At 43.7% G+C, this 20,567-nt stretch overlaps 1 protein-coding gene across 2 annotated transcripts in view; it reads right to left on the bottom strand.

The window, feature by feature from the left end:
* Positions 1 to 20,567, bottom strand: part of HECW1 (HECT, C2 and WW domain containing E3 ubiquitin protein ligase 1) — a 495,956-nt gene that overhangs the window by 320,584 nt on the left and 154,805 nt on the right. For both annotated transcript variants that reach the window (XM_004383962.1, XM_012557718.1), the window contains one exon: positions 13,468 to 13,525. In XM_004383962.1, coding sequence (XP_004384019.1) covers positions 13,468 to 13,494 — 27 coding nt within the window. In that variant the 5' untranslated portion in view covers positions 13,495 to 13,525. The remainder of the gene's footprint in view (positions 1 to 13,467; positions 13,526 to 20,567) is intronic.

Raw genomic sequence — 20,567 nt, 5'->3', positions numbered from 1 at the left:
ACACACACACACACACACACACACACATACACACACCTTGGAGGCAGAATCCTGTTATACTGCTTAGATTAGCAATTTCCAGAGTGTACCCAAGAAATCATAAGTTAGTATATGATAGGTTAAGAAACTTACTTTGGTGTCAGTGTCGAATTTCTAAATAGCCCTTTATCACATAGTAAACTCTCTGAGAGGTCGTTCAACAAAGAAATCAGATTAAGTTTGTTTAACTCAGTGTGTTCCAAACTTATTTGATCACAGAACCCTTTTCTTAACTACTAGTAATATCCCACCTTACAATATTAATACATATAGTATATTTGTGGCTTGTTCATTTCGGGGGACCCCACAGCCCTTACCGCAGTGATCATATAGAAGAATGAATGTAGTGATCAGATCAAAGAACAAATGAATGTAGAAAGGATAAGAAAATACCTAATAATCATCATAACACAATTGTTAATTCTGGAACGAGAAGAAACACTTTTCTTTTGGTTTCCTAAATTATACTAAATGTATACTAAATGTTTAGATCTCAAGTTGAAATTAAGCTTTAACCTTGCACAAATTAAACTGAACAAGTGATTGGCACTACATTATCTACATACATTTCTTTCTTCCTTTCTTTGTGGAGGGGATGGGGAAAGGGGGAAGAAGAGAAGTCATATGCAGATAAGGGGAATAAAGAAAAGAAGGCTCTGCTCAAGGAAATGTTGCTTTCAGTGAAGTAGCTTTTACTTAATTAATCACTCCCTTGGTGCACATTAGGCTAATTTATTACTTATTAATTATTCCAGTATTCCACCATGTTATTATTAATCAGCAGAAATTACTTTAGCATTCATTTTTTTACTCTACTATGTTTTCACTTGGCTGGAACTGTAATTCTTCCTTTTTCACTGTGCTCAGTTGGAACTCTTATGGCAAAAATAGCTTTATGGCCAACATTTTAACTTTTCACATTTACTATTTAGCGTAGTATGAGAAGACAAACAGCCAGTCATTATTCTTTTTCCTTGAAGATTCTCAAAATATTCATGAGGGTTTACTATGGACCAACAATGTGCTGTAACTCTAAGAGCAACTGGCCAAAGAAAAGAGTCTAAATTCACCTGTCTAATAATAGAAGTGGATGTGAAAAGTAATGAGCAGTACACTTTAAAGATGAAAAAGATAGTTCTAGAAAAGACGGTAAAAATATTAGCTTGTTTAATTTTTCGTATCTCTTAATATTTACTAATGAGGCCATATTTTCTTGGAAGGAGATAACATCGCTTCTAATTAGGTAAGGGAGAAAGAAATGTAATTAACTACAATCCACATTTTAGTTCCCAAGTTAAGCATCCCTTCCTCAAGGACACCTCCCTTAGCGCCAGCCCAGCTAAAGTTCTCATCATATTCGTGCTAAAAGAGTCCTGGTTCTTTCCCTCAAAACATCCACAGTAGTTACGGTTTGAGTGACTTTTCTCCTTCACTGGACTGTATGCTCTGGATAGTCAGGAATCAGGGATGGTTTTGCTCACCATTTCATCCCCTACACCTAGCACAGTGTCTGGCCCAGAGTGCCCCTCAACAAATACTAATGAATGAATAATATGTATTAAATAACATATTTGTTGAATGAATCTTGCTTTATTCAATGCTGACTGAAGTTCTCAAAATCAGGTAATAAACTCTTCATTTACTGTTACAGCTATCAGTTGCATCGAGTTGATTCCATCTCATGACAACCCTGCATGTGTCGGAGTAGAACTGATCCATAGAGTTTTCAATGGCTATGATCATTTTGGAAGTAGATTGCCAGGCCTTTGTTCTGAGGTGCCTCTGGGTGGACTTCAACTGCTAACCCTTTGGTTGGCAGCCCAGCACTTAACCGTTTGCACTACCCAGAGACTCCTTAAACACAGCACTTGAATCCACAATTGTTATTTCTTTTGCTTGGAAGTAGGATTCCAGGTGAGGAATCAATACAAATAGGTAGCTTCTTGGATTACAGAAGACACACCTATTGAGACTTAGATGCTCTAAAATTCTTAAATAATATAAAATTGGAGTTCTAATTTTTCACTTATTGTATTGATTGACTAGGAGACTGTGTTTCCACTTCCAATCTTGTAATTGTACCTTTTCATACATGAATGCAATAAAGAAATGAGGAGTGGGTTAATGGACTGAGTATACAGAGAGGCTATTGGATAGCCCGGTGAGGAATGACAAATGACCCTTTGTCAACAATAGGAAACATGATAGGGACGAGAGAGCCAACATGGTGACCAATGGAAAGAGTAAGTATCCCTCCTCCTAGTGACACCAAAAGTCTTTAGGGCTATAAGTGACCCTGGTGGGGACAAGTTTAGATGATAACAGAGTTGGTTGTGTGGTTTAAGAAAGTAAAGTGTGCCTGTATCTCTGGTAGGCAGGACCAGTGCTAGAAGAGAGGAAGGAGAGATGATTATTCAACTGAGATGGAGCAAAGGGAGGATTCCTGGAGCCTCACAGACTATATCAAATATCATGTTCCAGAGGAGCTGGAGGGATGAACCCTCTACCGAGGCAAAAGAATGATGAGTGAAGCAAAAAGATTTTTGCAGAGATTCCTGTGAGTATGATGTCAGTAGGTTGTATATCAACTTAATGTTCGATATATGTGTTTTATAGTTCATTCTGCTAAACTCCTTGACATAACATGCTAGTAAGAATGTTTGCCTGGTATTTCATATATTTCCAGGAGGGCTTGGAAAGTGGAAAAGTACTACTTGGCAACATTCAATAAAACTAATTACCTGAGAAAATTCATTTAAAAAGTTGCAGATACAAGTGCTACAATACAGGGATAGTGGACCCTGTCGTATTTTCTTCTCTCACACAATTACCTAAATTATGTTATTTTTTACTTAAGTAGGTCTTTATTATTTTGCCATCAATGGCCATTGATTTTCCATTGGTGGGGGGGTGGGAGGGGTGGGGAGGGAAGGATCCTCCACGTTTGGTTTCATCAGATTTGAGAAAGACCTAAAGATAAGACTAAATTGGAACCTGACCCAAAAAACAAAGATGTTTTTTAAGTAATTGTTTATCTAACCTTGGAGGACTCATTAACAGTCAATCAAGGAGATTTGCCTGCAAAATTCCCACCCATTTACAAAAAATAACTAATATTATTAGAATTAATAATGCAAACAAAGTAAATCTCCATCAGGTTTGCCTGGTCTATATAATTGTATTCTCTCTTGGTTTTCCACCTCCTGTCCACTAGAGATTTGCTGCTAGCCCTCCAATAGAGTTAGAATCCCAACCTGAATCCCATGCCTCTTGCTTTGGGCCCTTACCTGCCCTACTAATAATACCAGCCTCCTTACCTGGTTAAGAGCTTGGCTGCTAACCAGTATAAACCATTATATAAACCTTTGGTAGAAAACTACTGGTCAGTACACACGTAGAGTCCAAGGACCTGAGCTCCATTCTAGATTGTTCAGTGAGAAGCTTGAAGTAAGTCCCCTCACGCTTCTCTTTCCTCAGTTATAAAATGAGTGTAAGGTCATGTGATAGTCTTGTGTTCCTTCTCAGATTGGGTGGTGGGGGAGATGCCAAGTGGGACAATATATGTAAAACTTGGAAAACTAAAAAGTGCTGCACAAACATGAGGCAGAATTATTAAAAGGGAAGAATCAAGCCTATTGCAGAGCTACCAGCTACCATAAAATAATCTGATTTATTCAGACAGTTTATGTTTGTGGGCTTCTAAACAGGCCTATTTATAAAGTAAAGCTATATGTAAGAAAAAAAAGGAGATTAGTTTTAAGTTTATCCAGTTGGTATGTACACGGAGCCTGCATTACCATCATCACCACCATCACCATCATCAACATCGTCAACATCATCATCATCACCAGCGCTATCATAATCATCACCATCACTGCCATCATTACCATCACCATCACAACCATTACGATCATCAGTAACTTTTGGCTGAGCAACTACTATGTGCAGGATCTTTCCCTACATTCGAGCATCTAATTCTCTTCAAAACCCCTTAGACTGATCTGTTATTAACCTCAATCTAGAAATGGGGAGATAGAGGCTCAATGAGGTTGTCAGTGGTTCCCAAACTTGGCTGTGCATCAAAATTACCCAAAGAGTTATCTAAAATGTAGACAGCTGGGCCTCACCAGAGAGCTATTGAATCAGGCTCTCTGTTGGTGGATCCCAGGCAGCTGCAAATTTATTCCCAAGCTCTACAGATGATTCTAATGAGCAGCCAGGTCTTCGAACCACTGGGCTAAGTAACTTCCCCAAGGCTGGAAGCCAAGCTGGATTCTAACCCAGTCTGGCTGTCAGACTCTATGTCAGCCCTTAACCACTTTTCTATCTTGCCTGACAAGTGATAATAATCTGTTTAATTTACTAACTTTCGTTTAGTGACTTTAATTATTTTTTAATTATTTTTTTTCCACATTCTACAGACATGACTAAACTACCCTGCAAGATTACTTTCTCCCTAATGATCATTTAGGTGTTTATGATGAAAGACTTAGCTTTCAAGGATATTTTATATTGTGGCGGACTGCTAGTGATATGGTAGCATTTACCTACAGCCGAATATTGAAACTACCAAAGATTAAGATCACAAAATACATGAGTCTGTGTTTGACAGTGGGAACTAATAACCAATGATCAGAGAAAGTTCACACGTTGCTAAGGGAAGTTTTGCACACTTGGCTGTGAGGTCACATGGAAGGGGCAGGGCCAGAGGCAGTGGTGGAAGGCTGTACACAGATTGTGGGTGGTTTAAGCCAGTGCTTTTCTAACCTAAATGCCCACATGAGTTTCCTAGAAATCTTATTAACTGCAGATACGGATCTAGTGGTTCTTGGAAGGGCCAAGAGTCTGCATTTCTGAGCCCTTACGTGACGTGTGATGCTAAATGAGACACTGGTGGTTCGGTAGTAGAATTCTTGCCTTCCCGCCAATGCACCTCATGCAAGCCACCACCCGTCTATCAGTGGCGGCCTGTGTGTTGCTATGATGCTGAATAGGTTTCAGTGGTGCTTCCAGACTAAGATAGGCTGGGAAGAAAGCCCTGGCAATCTACTTCCAAAAATCAGCCAATGAAAACCCTATGGATCACAACAGTCCGATCCCCAGCCAATCAGGGGGATGGTGCAGGATCAGACAGTGTTTTGTTTTGTTGTGCATGGGATCGCCATGAGTAGGGAGCTGACTTGACAGCAGCTGACAACAACAAAGGGTGATGCTAAAGCTGCTAGTTCTTGGGTCTAGGTGACTGCAGACTCAGGGCAGCTATAAAGAGATCCACCGTCAGAAGTAAAAGCCCAGGCCTGCTGAGTGAGGAGGAAGTGTATGATAGCATCAGACTGTCTCTTTCTGAGGATAAATACTGATCGGGGCAAGAGGTGGCAGAGGACACTCAGAGGTGTGCTTCTGAAACGAAGAAAGCCACTGGCAAAGGATCAGAGGGCACTGATCTCCTATATTGAGTAGGGAAAGGTCATCAGTTAAGTAAAAAGTACACTTGAACACTGACTAAGGGGCTTGCAAACCTCTGGCTATGACAGTTACGTAAATGTGGAAATACTCTGTATGTTAAATCAAATGCATGAATTCTCAGCCAACGCTGGTTGAACCAGCCAAGACAAGGAGGGAGACGCAGCTGACCGTCCACATTCTTGCAAGGTGAGCCCCACTGGAGTGTGCCCCGTGGGCAGTGGGACCAGCTCAGATAGCACTGCCACTTGCAGTTGCTGTGGTCATACCCCTCCCTGTCAGGTGAGGCATTACCTTCTGAAAGCCACATGGAAATGAAAATCAAAAAAAAAAAAATAATAAAACCTCACTGCTGTCGAGTCGATTCCGACTCATAGCGATCCTATAGGAGAGCAGAACTGCCCCATAGAGTTTCCAAGGAGCACCTGGTGGATTTGAACTGCCAACATTTTGGTTATCAGCCGTAGCACTTAACCACTACGGCACCAGGATTTGAAGTAAGTGGCAATTGGGGCAAAAGAACATGTGCTCTGGCCAATCCCATTTTTGGGAAAGGACAATCTGGGGAAGATATGGGGGCTGGATTGTATAAAGGATGAAAGATGAAATAATCAGAGAAAGGGCTTGAGTTTTAATTCAGCAGGAGTGTAATGACCCCGTAACTCCCAGAGCATCTGAGTTACTCCAGCCTGTGGCTGTGGTGAGTGAAGATAAACTGGACATGTGTGAGTCTGCGTCAGCTGCCCAGTTCTACTAACTACGCCAAGGGAATCAGGAATGTGAGAGGACAGAGCTCATTTTCTGACCGGGTGGCTTCTGTGCCGTGGCTTGAGACAGGAGAACTTGGCACCTTAACAGCCCCTTGCAATCATCTAGGAAAGTCAGCCCTATATCAAGAAGAGAGAGAGGAAAAAAAAAAAAAAGTTGCTGTTGAGTCGATTCTGACTCATAGCGACCCTATAGGACAGGGCAGAACTACCCCATAGGGTTTCCAAGGAGCGGCTAGTGGATTCGAACAGCCAACCTTTTGGTTAGCAGCTATATATAGCTCGCTGTAGCTCTTAGCCACTGTGCCACCAGGGCTCCAATAAGAGAAAGGAGTAGGAGACAGCATCGACTGCCCACCCAGAGAGCCAGTCAGGAAGGATCCCTCACCCTGGAGGCATCAGTGCAGGGAGAGGAATGAATGATTGAGGGTGTCACACAGGCTGAACCACGGTTCCCTATACAGACCAGCAAGGAGGTGAGCTATGTGAAGACCGTGGCAAAATGAAGGTCATGTCCTCTCTAATCTGCCAAGGGCCCCTCATTAGCTCCTTCAAACTGGTGCCAAGCAGGATGTGTGCCCAGTGTTTCAAGAGGTTTTTTCCCCCTCAAGAGAAGCTAGGGTTCTGAGTTTTTCTATAAAATGATCTGTTTATAACGTCATCAACAAAATCAAACCTTAAAACAACATTGAACTGGACAGCCCAAATGAAAGAACCTCTTTAGAAGGTGTAGAGGAGGTAACCCCTGGGCTATATTTTGATACAAGTTCAGAAGACAGTGTGGATTTCTAGAGTTTGTGCCCAGAGGAAGGGGCACAATGGCAGATCAGACAAAGCAGGGTGTCCCTGGGCTCCCTCTTCTTCACCCATCTTTACCCTACTTTCTGTTTCTTCTTAGCACTTCCTGGTTTCTGACATCATGTTATGTACTTATTTGTGTTGCTCATTTTCTGACAACTCCTTCCTGCAACCAGAATGGAAACTCCTTGAAGGCAGGCACTGGTCTGTTTGGTTCACTGCTGTTTGCCCAACACCTGCACATTGTCTAGCACATAGTGGGTTCACAATAAATATTTACTGAGTGAATAAATGAATGATTGGGTCCATGCCTCCATCTAAAGCATGCAAGCCTGTCTGAGTGTGTGTAATAATAATAATAAACCCATTGCCGTCGAGTCGATTCCAGCTCATAGCGACCCAACAGGACAGACTAGAACTGCCCCATAGGATTTCCAAGGAGTGGCTGGTGAATTTGAACTGTTGACCTTTTGGTTAGCAGCCATAGCTCACCAGGGCCCTTCTTCCAGGGCCTGACATCTAAATCCTATTAGATGACAAAGATGCTTTGGACCAGAGAGACCCAGCATAATTTCTATCCAAAATTTCTAAGGAGAACAAAAATTCACATATCCTACTTCTACTATTTTTGCCTGATTTTGTTTTTGGTTTTCAGAAACAAAAATCTGTAAGAGGGAAAAGAAATACGTAGCCACTTGTGGTATATGTTTAGCTGATCATGAAGATACTGACTTACTGTTTGAAATTGTGTGAAGCAGGGACTTTCATTAGGAAAGCAGAGCTAAGCAAACCAACCCAGGCGCCCATATCTGCTGACATGCAGCGCTAGGCTGAGGCTGCTGCAGAACATTAGCAACGCTGCATTCTCCGAGAATTCTGCACCACACAAACAGGCTCGCAGGGGGAGAGAAAGGCAATGCTGGGGGAACTTCTAGTTCTTGCTAAAAAGAAAATGTCGAGCCGTACATCCAACACTACCGGGCAAGAGAGGTTTTTTGTGGCTGCATGTAAAGCTGGCACTACTTTGCTTCAACAAAATCACACAGTCTACAGTACTTAAAACGAGCAAAGCTCAAAGCTGTCGCTACACACGCATGTTTTTTTTGCCACATGCTGTTTGAGGAAAATAGTTATGCAAGGTGCATGCCCTCATTTAAGACAATCCTTGAACCCTCTTCCCTCTCCCTGTCTCCCTTTCTAAGGTTAAATCCACAAAGGGACTAGAAATAAATTTCCCTTTAAGTAAGAAAAAAATATGTTTAAAGGACCAGTCCAGACTCTTTATAAAAGCACTTACTTTGAAATAACACGACAGATTACATACTCAAAACAAAGAGCACCTTCATAAAGACCAGACTCGGAAGCTGTTCAATGGCCATGGCCTGATTCATGCTCTGCGGGGCTGGTCCTGCCGGGCATGTTAACAGAAAGGGTTGCAGCCTGCGTGGTATGGTCCTCCAGGGGTGCTGCGTCAGGATGACGCTCTGGAACAATTACTGGGACAGGCAGTGAGCAGTGAGCCAGTCAGCAGGACGACTTTATGTCTGTGCTGAGGTTGTTGCTTCCTAATGGATAATATTGTTGGCAGAGCTACTATCCAGTATGAAGCAGCAATCAAGGCTCCCCAGGTGGTGGGTGTTCTGGGGGGACTGGGGAGAGGGCGGCACCCACCACCTGCTGGGCAGAGGGCAAGAAGTCCCTGAAGGAGGAAGCCCTTCTCAGGTCAGACCCCTTCCGAGTTCACCCAATGTCACTGGTCTCCTGGGGCAGTGCTGGACCTCACTGTTTATCTCCCCAGGGACCAGTGCGGCTGAATTCCAGGCAGTGGCTGGAGATGAGCTGGAGAAACAGCCATGGTGGTTCCTAACGCAGGGGGCTTCACGTGCAAGGCGAGCTATTGCCTGTCTCTTCAGCAGCTGTTGCAACCCAGTGGCTTCGGATTTCTGAACCCAAAAGCAAGGAGAAGGAGGAGGAGGAGGAGGAGGAATAGGCAGAGGAGAGGGAGGACAGAGAAGAAGGGGAAGAGGGCAGCAGTCAGCCATTCAACTGTGCTCCATCTCAGTGGTGTTGTTGTCAACTGCCATCGAGTCAGCCCTGTCTCATGACAACCCCATGTGTTACAGAGTAGGACTGCTCCATGGGTTTTCTTGGCTGTAATCTTTTGTGGAAGCAGTTCGCCAGGACTTTCTTCATCAGCACCACTGGGTGGGTTTGAACCACCAACATTTAGGTTAGTAGTTGAGTGCAAACCGCTTACACTACCCAGGCTCCTCCCAGATCAATAAATATAGAGAATTAAGGATGATTTTCTATTGATGTCAGGATGATGAATTGTGGGGTTGAACTAAAGTCTTCTGATGACTTTATCACTTTATGCCTGGAAGACTCTGTAACTGAAAAACAAAACAGAGGTACAGTGTATGTTGAGGGAGGCTGGCTGTGGGCTTCACACATCCAAGGAGCCATACCTCTGTCTCCCAATACCTTCTAGACACAGAGCTCACTACCAAGGATGTCATGGGGTGGGGTAGAGCAAGGTGTAGGAAACTTGGAATATTTTGTTTTGAAGATTCAAGCAAGAATACAAAAGGTATGGGGCCATAAGATTTCCTTCATGATGTATAGTTTTAGGGCAAAGGGAATGGACTGACAAAGAATATTATGTCTCAGGGGAGGTGCATGCAGTCGTGAGCAGATGTGAAAACATGTGGACAAGTGGCTGAATTTTGCCCCCTCTGGGTGATCTTGGAAGAAACCCAACCTCGCTAGGATTCACTTTCTACATGAGAAGATTTTTAAGGTCCCTCAAATATTAATGCCCTATTCTTCCAAGTATAGCCACCAAATACATGATGCCCTGATGCAGAAAGAAATTAAAATGAGCCCAGTTTTCTCTCTTTTCCTCTCCATGTCTCCCTTTCTAGGGTTGAGTTCAAAAGGGACTAGAGATAAATTTCCCTTTAGGTGAAAAAAAATTATATTTGAAGGACAGGCTAGGTCCTTTATAAAAGCACTTACTTTGAAATAAAAGGACAGGTTATGTATTCCAAACAAAGAGCATCTTCGTAAAGAGGGGACTCAGAAGTTATTCTCTCCCTCGCTCTTCCCGTAAAGAATCACACCTGATACCTCACCCTACTCCAGCTGCTTCTGACCAAACTCTGCAAGGCCCAGAAGAACTGTTCAGAAGTCTGTGGAGACTGTGGCAGACATGGGGCTGTGCTGTTCAGAGCCCCTTTGCAGAAAGAACTCATTGCCAGCTGGAGGAGGTGATCAGTGGATAGCTTCCAGCCCCCCTGAGGTTTTGAGGTGAGGCCCTGGTCTTCTTAGAGTGCTTGAGCCACTGACTAAGCAAGGTGGGAGTAGAAGGTCTAGCCATTCCCACACACCTAGGTCCCTCTGAGCAGGCAGTCTTTGCTCCTGAGGGCCCAATGGGCTGGCAGCAACTCGGTCAGGCTCCTTCCCTGCACAATTCTACTTTCTCCCTTCTTCTCTCAGTAGCTTTACTCCGTTTTGCACTCCCAGCATCTGCTTCCCAGAGGACCCCACAGACAGAGATGCTAGTCGTTCTAATGCCTTGGCACTAATTTTTTTTTTTCAAAAAGGAGTTTGGACAGGCTTCAGGAAGCCTATCTTTGAGCTATAAGATTCTTGCCTTTGTGGCATGTATACCTGTGCATAGATTTCTTTCCCATTCCCTTAGTCACAGACACCTAGAGGCTTGATTTCCATCACTTTTAGCCAGTGGTTCTCAACCATGGGTGCACATAAGAACCACCCCCAGAGACGTTTTCCGTAAGCAAATGCTCAGGCTCCACATGCGAAGGCATAATTGGGGGTTTGAGATGGATCCCCTGGTTGAGAATTCCGCCTTGCTGAGCCTCTTCTGGAGATAAGCGTTCATCATGCTGAGGAACATTCCAGAAGCTGGAAAATGTACTTCAATAAGTGACCGATGAAATGATCCCTATTTCATCTCCAGATACTTCATAAGCCCTGCTAGTAATGATGCAAACTCATTTCAAAGCATGGTGTACCTTCTTAGAAGAGATTACAAAAAGGCTAGCCCCAAATAATTTAGCATTTACCTTGCATGGAAACTGTAAAGAAGTTTGCTGTGACCTGTCCTTTCAGGTTTCAAGTGTAATTGTTGTACAGGAGGGTGTGGTTATACTCCTATTTCACAAGCCAAAATCCTTAGAAATCCACAGTTGTGATCCTGACTTCTCTAGTTATTTGGGAGAGCTCATTTTCATAAATGTCAAGGAAGAATATTAGGCCATTGCGCTTCCTGGGTCACTGAATAAAATCACCAGTGCTTATTTGTGCGCACGTTTAGCTTTGCTGTTAGATGCAAAGAGTTTTATCTCAAGGCAAAGTTTGTATCTGAAGATGATAAGAGCTGAGATTCCCTAGGGCAGGGAAGCCCTATCTTCCCAAGGGTACCAGTCTTGGAAAGAAGAAGGGACCCATTCTCCTCCAAATGTTAAATACATGCATCCAAAGGGAACTACTTGGTATTTTGAAAAGACTGTTCACTCAATCCTTACAGCAGAAGAAAAAACACAGAAGTCCAAGGGCAAGGGAAACAAACTAGAGGGCTGTGCTTTGGAAAAGGCAACTTTCTCTTAGTAAAAGGTAAACCAGTTGCTGTGGACACGACTCCAACTCATGGCAACCCCAAGTGTGTCAGAGTAGAACTGTGCTCCCTGGGATTTTTGATGGCTGATTTTTCAGAAGTAGATTGCCAGGCCTTCATTCCGAGGCCTTCTGGGTAGACTTGAACTACAAACCTTTCAGTTAGCAGCCAAGGTTATTAACCATTTGCACCACCCAGGGATTCTACCTTCCCCAAATGAGGAAGACTAGAGGTTGGAACAGCTGAGTAAACTTGGAGAAATAAAGCCCCTTGGTGCTCTCACAATGTGAAAATGTTATGGGGGAGGAGGCTCTCTAAAGGTACACAAAATGGAGATACTCCCTAAGGAAGTTTAAAGTTACTGTACAGTGACTATCCCTGGACATTTGGCAGAACATGATTAAGCACTATTTTAACACTTTCCTGAATACAACACATACTGTGCTTATTCTCTAAGCACCTTTCTCAAAAAAAAACCCAAACCAAACCCACTGCCCTCGAGTCGATTCTGACTTATAGCAACCCTGTAGGACAGAGCAGAACTGCTCTATAGGGTTTCCAAGGAGCGGCTAGTGGATTTGAACTACCGACCTTCTGGTGAGCAGCCAAACGCTTAACCACTGCGCCATCAGGGCTCCAAGTGCCTTACTCAGAACTTACTAATTCAGCAAGTTATCCTCTGCATGAACTGGAAGCATGTCTCATGGAAGAGAAGACCTGAGTTGGAGGGCTGCCTCTTTCACCTGCCAGCTGATGAGCATCAAGAAGCTCACTTAACACCTCTGGGCTGCCATCTTCCTATCACAGGGCTATTTCAAACATTAGCTGAATACGTATGTGGACATGCTTAGTAGATTTGCAAAGTGCTATGCAAATGTGAGCTTTCATTTCTTTTCAAACATAAAGCCTCATTTAAGGATTGGCCAAGTGAATATTACCCAGCAGGTCCAGAGCCCAGAAGATCAAGACTCCAGCTTGACCTCCTCTAAAGCCTGCTCCTCAGTTACCTACGGGGTGATTTTGGAGCAGTTACTTAACCCTTTATGACTCAGTTTTCTCAGATATAAAATGAAAACCATGGTTGTCCCTACCTCTTAAGAGAGCTGTGAGCAGAAAGAAACTTACACATGAAAGGGTTCCACAAAAATCATGACACACTCAGCGTCGGTTAACGGTAACTGAGATTAATGTAAACCAGATTTGTCACCCAATATGGTAAAACTGAATGATGGGAAGGAGGGAATTTGAGGGAACTGTGAGGGCAGACAGCACTCCCAGGAAAAGCCAGCTCAGCTGTAGAGATCCAGTCTAATGAACCCGCAAACCCTCCAAATGACCGGCCTGGCTGAAATCTCAGGTGAATCCAGGGGAGAAACTGTGCTTTTGTCTCGTGTGTCTGTGTTATCTGCGATGTAAGTACCCATGGGCCCAGTGGAGCGCTCAGCTGTTATTTTAAAAAAAACCATCATCGTGTTTCCAGGTACAAATTCACTTGTGACAACCGTACATTCACATCACACGAGAGAGACTCAACATGCAGAGAACATCATCTCAAAATGGAGCCCAGTCCGATTCTGGGGCGGATGCAGGTGGTGGAGGAGGGTTGGTGGATGGATCTCAAATGTCAGAGCCGCCCTGGAGATTGTTCCTGGGTTAGGGCGACTGCCATGGGCTCTGGGAGGAGGCGCATTGCATTATGAGTGGAGTGGTTTATAATGGAATGACATGGATGGTATCTTAGAAGCAGAAAAACACACTGACCTTCACACTACACAGGTGCAGCAGCATAATGACCCACCGCGTGTACACGCATCAATTCCTGGGGAAAAGTCCAATGAGGTTAACTCAGTGTGTATTCCAAGCAAGCAAAATCAGTGACATTACCCACACAACAAACACTGTTTCCCCCACCCACACCGAGGTGCCTGCCTTGGCCAGCCTACTTGCAAAAGGAAAAAAAAAAAAAAAACAAACCCACAAAAATCAGACTCATTTTGGTAAACGGGTAAAATCCAGTAAGCAACATTATTTTATACCATAGGTAATCTGATTTGGATTTAAAAATGTAGACTTTAGCTAGTTTGAACCAGACTCATTTTGATAAATGGGTAAAATCTAGTAGGCAACATTATTTTTTACCATAGGTAATCTGATTTGGATTTAAAAATGTAGACTTTAGCTAGTTTGAATCATGGGTCTAGAGAAAATCTTATTTTTCCTCTTCAGGGAACTGGAGAATGGGTACAGGAGGGGAAGTTCTGTTCCCCAGAGCTCTGAGAAGAACTACCTAAAAACATCCACAGATATGCTCTATTCAACCAAATAGAAACCAGAGTTGCAGTTAAAACTGCTGAACATACCACCAACTTTATCTCAGACACTTTACTGGCTCAGACACGTAAGTCTAGTCTGGTCTCTATCACCCTGTGTGGCAATCCGTTTGGCAACATCGCCCCCCTCAACCTGCATCAACAGTTAAGTATAGAGAAACTCGTCCAAAATTACCACAAAGTACTTGAACCTCGAGATGCCGGGCCAAGGAAAGATGCTGGTAGTATACTGCCAGGAACCTCTTAAACCCCATATCACTTTGATGCTAGGGCCTTTATTCTGATCTTATAACCTCTGAAGTTAAAGTCGCCATGAACGTAATCAATATGGTCTTATTCCAGAAGAAAGCAATATATGATGTCAGCATTCCCAAACTCCAGTGAAACCCAAGGCTTTGCTGACAAATGAGTCTGTGTAAGAAACAAGGAGCAAGCTTGCATTCTGGGTGCATAGATTGTGTTCTCATCCCTAGTCCAAAGCAGATTTACAAAGGAGAGAGAGAGAATTCAACACTCGCTAAGATCCCGCTCTGTGTGGAACACCGCACAGAGTTGGAGCCTCTTTCCCTGTCATGACCCCAGGTTTCCCAACTGTGTCTTCGGCGCTCCTGCTCTGCTCCGTTTGCAGGGTCTTCCTCACTCGCCATTCCCGTGTTGGAGCAGGTGGTCCTTAGATCCTCATATATTCACACTAGGGGCCCATAGGCCCACTCACATCCTCAATTACTGTCTGAACATTGACGACTCCCAACATTCTATTGCAGCCTAGAGCTTTTCTCTGAACTCGAAACCCACCACAGCCACCTTAAACACTGTCCAAAAGGAACTCAAGATCTTTATCCTAAAACCTGATCCTCTTCCCAAAGCCCAGACTTAGTAATGGTTCCTCCACCCATGAAGATCATCCTGTTAGGAACTTGGGGATCCACCTCATCCCCTCTTTCTCACCCACCTCATCCTTTTCATCCACTCAAGCACGGAGTTTTATGACCCTAACTCCTAGTAGTTCTAGACTCCATCTGCTTCTTACCATTTCTACTATTTCCATTGAGCCCAAGCCACCATCTTACCCCTCCCACCCAACTCTAATCAACCCTAACTTGTCTCCCCATATCCACCTTTGCCGCCTCAAATACATTCTCTCCAATGGGTAGAATGCTTTTTAAAAGACAGAAACCTGATTGTGGCCCTTCCTTGTTTTAGTGGCCTCACACTTCCTTTTGGCTAAAATTCATGCACTTATTTTATCTGGCTTGTGACTTAATTCATCAAACTCGCAACATGTATGCAGAGTCTGAAACGATCTAGACTTGCCTTCTCCCTGGTCTCCCTGCCTGACTCCCTCCTCCCCACTCATGGTACTCCTCTACTCTGGGCATTTGCAGCTCTTTAGAATCATGCACTTCTCCACTCCTTGGAGAGAGTTTCTCTCTGCCTCAAACGTGCCTCCCGAGCCCATCCTCTGGCTGCCTCCTCCTTCCTTCAGCCTTCAGTCTTCTGCCTCGCTGTTTACTCCCACCCCCTCCAGGCCAGGACAGATGCCCCTAGAATAGTACTCTGTACTTCTGCAGCTTTCAAATAATTCCAGTGAACTATAATTGAATTATTTGTTTAATGTCTGTCTTTCAAAGTCGGCCCAGAGATTTCTGGGCTGTTATCTCCGGTATGGTATCCCAGCACTTAGCACAGTGAGTGGTACAAAGGGTGTGTCTAATAAGAATTTGATCCATCTTGGAGGAAGTACAGCCAGAATGCTCCTTAAAAGCCAGGATGGCAAGACTTTGGCTCCCTTACTTTGGACACGTCATAGGAAAAGACCAATTGTTAGAAAAGAACATCCTGTTTGGTAAAGTAGAGGGTCAGTGACAAAGAGGGAAACCCTTAATGAGATGGACTGACACAGTCGCTGAAACAATGGGCTCAAACATACCAGTGATTATGAGAGCGGCGCAGGACTGGGCAACACTGTTCTATTATACATAAGGTCACCATGAGTGCGAGCTGACTTGAGGGCAACTAATAACAACAAATAAGAATTTGATGAATGAATGAATGAATGATCAGGGACTAGAGAGTCCTCGAAGAACTTACAGTTTAGACTTTAGAAGATACACAAGGAGCCATTTGTTGCACCTTTCTAAGCCAAATGTTGATCCAAGTAATCAAACATCTACATACACACACACAGACACACACACACACACATTAGGAGAGTAAGTAGAAGAAAGAAAAAAAAAGACCATTCAAATTAGACTTTATCTATTTCTGTAGCACTTAACGCTGTGGATGCTGTTTTGTTTTTTGTTTTTTTCATTTTGACAAAGTAATTGTTTTTTACAGTTTACTGATTGCTTAACTGCAAAACACGACACCAGAAAAGAAGAGGCATCTTCAGAAAGAGGACTGGGAGCAGAAGCAGAGACTTTATGAAGAAAGTGAGCAAAGATTCAAAAGAATCCAGCTCTGGGTACTGAAATCTCCACCACCTGACCAAGGAAGACCTGGAAGGAACCCTTTCCCATCAGGAATAAACTGAAGTCCAAGGACATTAAGGAGTGAAGTGAAGGACCAAGTGAGCTGTCTACATGCAAGCAGTGACATATGTTTCTACCCTCTTCTTTCAGCCTTCTTTCAGCTTTACACATCTATATTTGCTCTTCATTTCTGGCATATGGGATACGGCCTCATAACAGTGAAGAAGTGCAAAGAAACCAAGTAAAGGAAAACCCACCAAGAAATGATGGCATTAGGGATTAACAAACTTTTACTTTGTAAATCACCTGAGATAGGACAATTCTTTCTTCAAATGCACCAGTAATTTTTATGCAACTTTATCTAGTCCTTCTATTTGACTCAGGTAGATGTGACCTTTGGGAAAACACTCTTGGTGCCCACGGGGAGCACGAAAGTCAAGTGACAAAAGAGATGTCTGAAGAATCTTCCAGCAGGGCTGCCCTAGCACACACCAGTAGAGAGCAGGGGGAGCATCACAAGGCACCACCCTTAGCTAGGCGGCTCCTTGATAGGTTCTGGCTGTCGTGCCCCAGCTTCAGCTCTCCAAAGCTGAGCCTCCTCTCTAACTACATGCGGTCAGGTTGGTTCCGACTCATGGCGACCCCTTGTGTGTCAGAGTAGAAAGAACTGTACTCCATAGGGTTTTCATGGTTGATTTTTGGAAGTAGATTGCCAGGCCTTTCTTCTGAGGTATCTCTGGGTGGCCTCAAACCTCCAATCTTTCAATTAGCAGCTGAGCATGTTAGCCATTTGCACCACCCAGGGACATGGCCTCCTCTCAAGTGCCCCATACATTAACCCTCCAACATGACCCACTACTATCAGTTAATGTTGAAAGGGGGTAATTCCACCTCCACGGCCTGATGCTCCACTATTAGGTCATCTAGGTAGAAGCTACAATCTTTAAAAATGAAGTAAGTCAGATAAGATATTATTCCTGGGCCAATATTGATCCTGTCCCTATTCCAAAAAGAACTAAGATGAAAAACAAGTAACAGAAACCACAGTATTTACCTTCAAACTGCATGCTGTTTTATCATGTGCTAAAAAAGTATTTTTTTTGCTATTTTCCTGTTCCATTTGATTTGCTGTCGGATTAATGGAGGGTACGTAAGGAAGAGATTGAGATCATTCATGCAAGGGATGGATACAAGCTAGTGATATAAAAGATGATAGATTCTTTAAAACTTTTTTTTCTAATTATAGAAAAAAACCGCATTTGCTGTTTTAAAAAACCAAATCATACAGACAATAAAAAATACAATGAAAAAAATCACTCATAGCCCCACTCCTTGGGAAAAGCCAGAGGGCCTGATTTGGACTGAGTTTCTCGTTTCTAAGGTCCCTGGGTGGCACAAATGGTACTGGTGCTGGAAATCCTGGTTTCAACTTTGTGACGGTGAATCCATCAACATTACCTGGGGTCCGACTGATTTTGCTTTGTCCCAAGCTAATTTTTTTCAGTCCCTAGTCTTGATCTCATTTAAATTTTCAGGGGATATAAAAGTTACTATCACATAACCTTGGATATTATTATAATTGAACTCATTTTCCTAGAAAGAGCTCTCTTCATGATCCAATGTACAATAGCATCATTTCCTCGAAGGACTTAGGAATTCCTTCCATATTCTCAGCCTCCACCACTCTCATATACCATCTCTTTTAAGTAAAAAAAAATAGGCTTTGTCACGCAGACTAGGCTTCCCTTGAAGAACACTGAGTTAGTGGCATAGCCACTGGGCTGTAACATTTCTCCATTTCTCCAGCATATCCATGACTAAAGCTCTACTAATAATGATACAAGAAGGGAAAATAAAGGTGTCTTGACTTTAAACTTCCAAGTTCCCAATCTTCCCATTTGACACTTTCTGTCCAACCTGATCTCCTATTGACCCATCTTGGTTCTAGGAAAGATGGGTTCCTAAGATGACCAGTTTGCCCCTGTAAGCAGTTCTAACTCCACAGTCACCCATGAGTTGTTGTTGTTAGCTAGTGTTGAGTTGGCCCCTGACTCACGGTGACCCCATGCAAAATGGAATGAAATGTTGCCCCATCCTGTACCATCCGCATGATCAGCTGTGTATTGGACCACTGTGATCCACAGGGAGTAGACTGCCAGGCCTTTCTTCCTAGACCAATTTAGTCTGGAAGTTCTGCTGAAACTTGTTCAACTTCATAGCAACATGCTAGCCTCCACTGACAGACAGGGGCTGCGTATGAGCTGCTCTGGCTGGGAATCACACTTGGGTCTCCTGCATGGAAAGGGAGAATACTACCACTGAACCACCCCTGCCCACAAGTAGGCAATATAAATACAGCCACCTGTGGGTGCAGTCTCTTCCTCCCCAGCACCGTGTTCCTCAGGCTCCTACTCAGAAGCAGAGGGACAAGATCAGTGAGAAGGTGGAGTAACGCAGAGTCCTGGAGCAGTGGTGAGGTCGGGGGACAGAGGCAGCTCGCAGCCAGTACTTGGTTCTGGTCTTCTCCCCACCACTCCCATCCCTCTGAATGCTGGGAGTTATTGCTGGTCAGCCAGGGCTGTTTGTTTTTTTCTCCTGACATTCATGTTCCATCCACAGTACATCTGTGTTGGGGAAACACTCATAATAGCACTCCACACTTGAATAACTGCACTACAAAGCTGTCTTCTAAGAATAATAGCTGATCCCAGGAGGTTTTCATTAAAAACAGATTTCAGAGACAATCAAAACATTTTCCTTGTATAATAAGCAATGTGATGGGGGTAGAATTATGCAAAACATATGGGTTTAACTCTGCCCCCAGCAACTAGGGCCTTGCTTCCCCTAGTTTCAGTAGCTCATTCAACTTTTCCATCATGGATTTGGGTACAGACTTCAACCTATTCAGTGTTTTTGCATGCTCCAAGTGACAAAAAGAAAAAAAAAAGGCCTAGTGGTTTGCATTCCTGCCTCTATTTTCAAAACCTGTGATCGGTTCTCTTTGATGGGTGGGGTTTATGTGTAGTCTTAGGGAGTTAGAGAGGCACCACATAGCAAAGCAGGCTCACAGTCACTCAGCCATCTACAATGACCATCTACGATGTGCCTGGCATTCGCTTAGGCGTTGGGAATATAGTGGTGAAAGCTCATATCTAGCATTTATATAGCTTCCTCCAACACCTGTCTATCAATTTGTCATACTGTGGTGGCTTGCGTGTTGCTGTGATGCTGGAAGATATGTTACCAGCATTTCAAATACCAGCAGGGTCACTCATGGTAGATAGGTTTTAGTGGAACTTCCAGACTAAGAGAGACTAGGAAGAAAGGCCTGGAGGTCTACTTCTGAAAATTAGCCAATGAAAACCTTATGGATCATAACGGACTATTGTCCAACTCACTTGCTTTGGACACGTCATTAAAAACTCATTGCCGTCAAGTAGATTCCGACTCATAGTGACCCTATAGGGTTTCCAAGGCTTTAAATCTTTATGGAAGCAGACTGCCACTTCTTTCTCCCGCGGGGACACGTTATTAGGAGGGCTCAGTTGCTGGAAGAGGACATCATGTTTGGTGAAATAGAGGGCCAATGAGGGTGTGTGACATGCTTGGTGAAATGGAATGGCACAGTGGCCACAGCAATGAACTGGAACACACTCGTGATTGTGAGGATGACGCAGGAGCAGGCCACATTTAGTTCTGTTGCACATCAGGTCGCCATGAGTCAGAGTCAACTTGCTGGCAGCTAACATCAACAATACATAGCTTCCCATGTGCCAGGCTCTGTTCTATGTGCTTGACATAATACTACCTCATTTATTCCTCGCAACAACCCCATGCAGCAGTTATTATTATCTGCATTTAACAGATGAGGAAACTGAGGCATGGAGAGGCTGTGTAACTGCTCCGTGTCACACAGATAGTAGGTGGCAGAGCCAGGATTCAGGCCCAGGTACCTGCTCCAGAACCCATGCCCATAACCAGTAGCCTTCACTGTGTACAAAGACGAGGTCCCAACCTTAAAGGAAATCATACTCTAGTGGGGAGACGCAGAATTAGT

The sequence above is a fragment of the Trichechus manatus genome, unplaced genomic scaffold (assembly GCF_000243295.1).
Source record: "Trichechus manatus latirostris isolate Lorelei unplaced genomic scaffold, TriManLat1.0 scaffold00114, whole genome shotgun sequence".
Classification (NCBI taxonomy): domain Eukaryota; kingdom Metazoa; phylum Chordata; class Mammalia; order Sirenia; family Trichechidae; genus Trichechus; species Trichechus manatus.
Note: the sequence above shows the minus strand (reverse complement) of the source record. Positions and strands in the feature narration are given on the sequence as shown.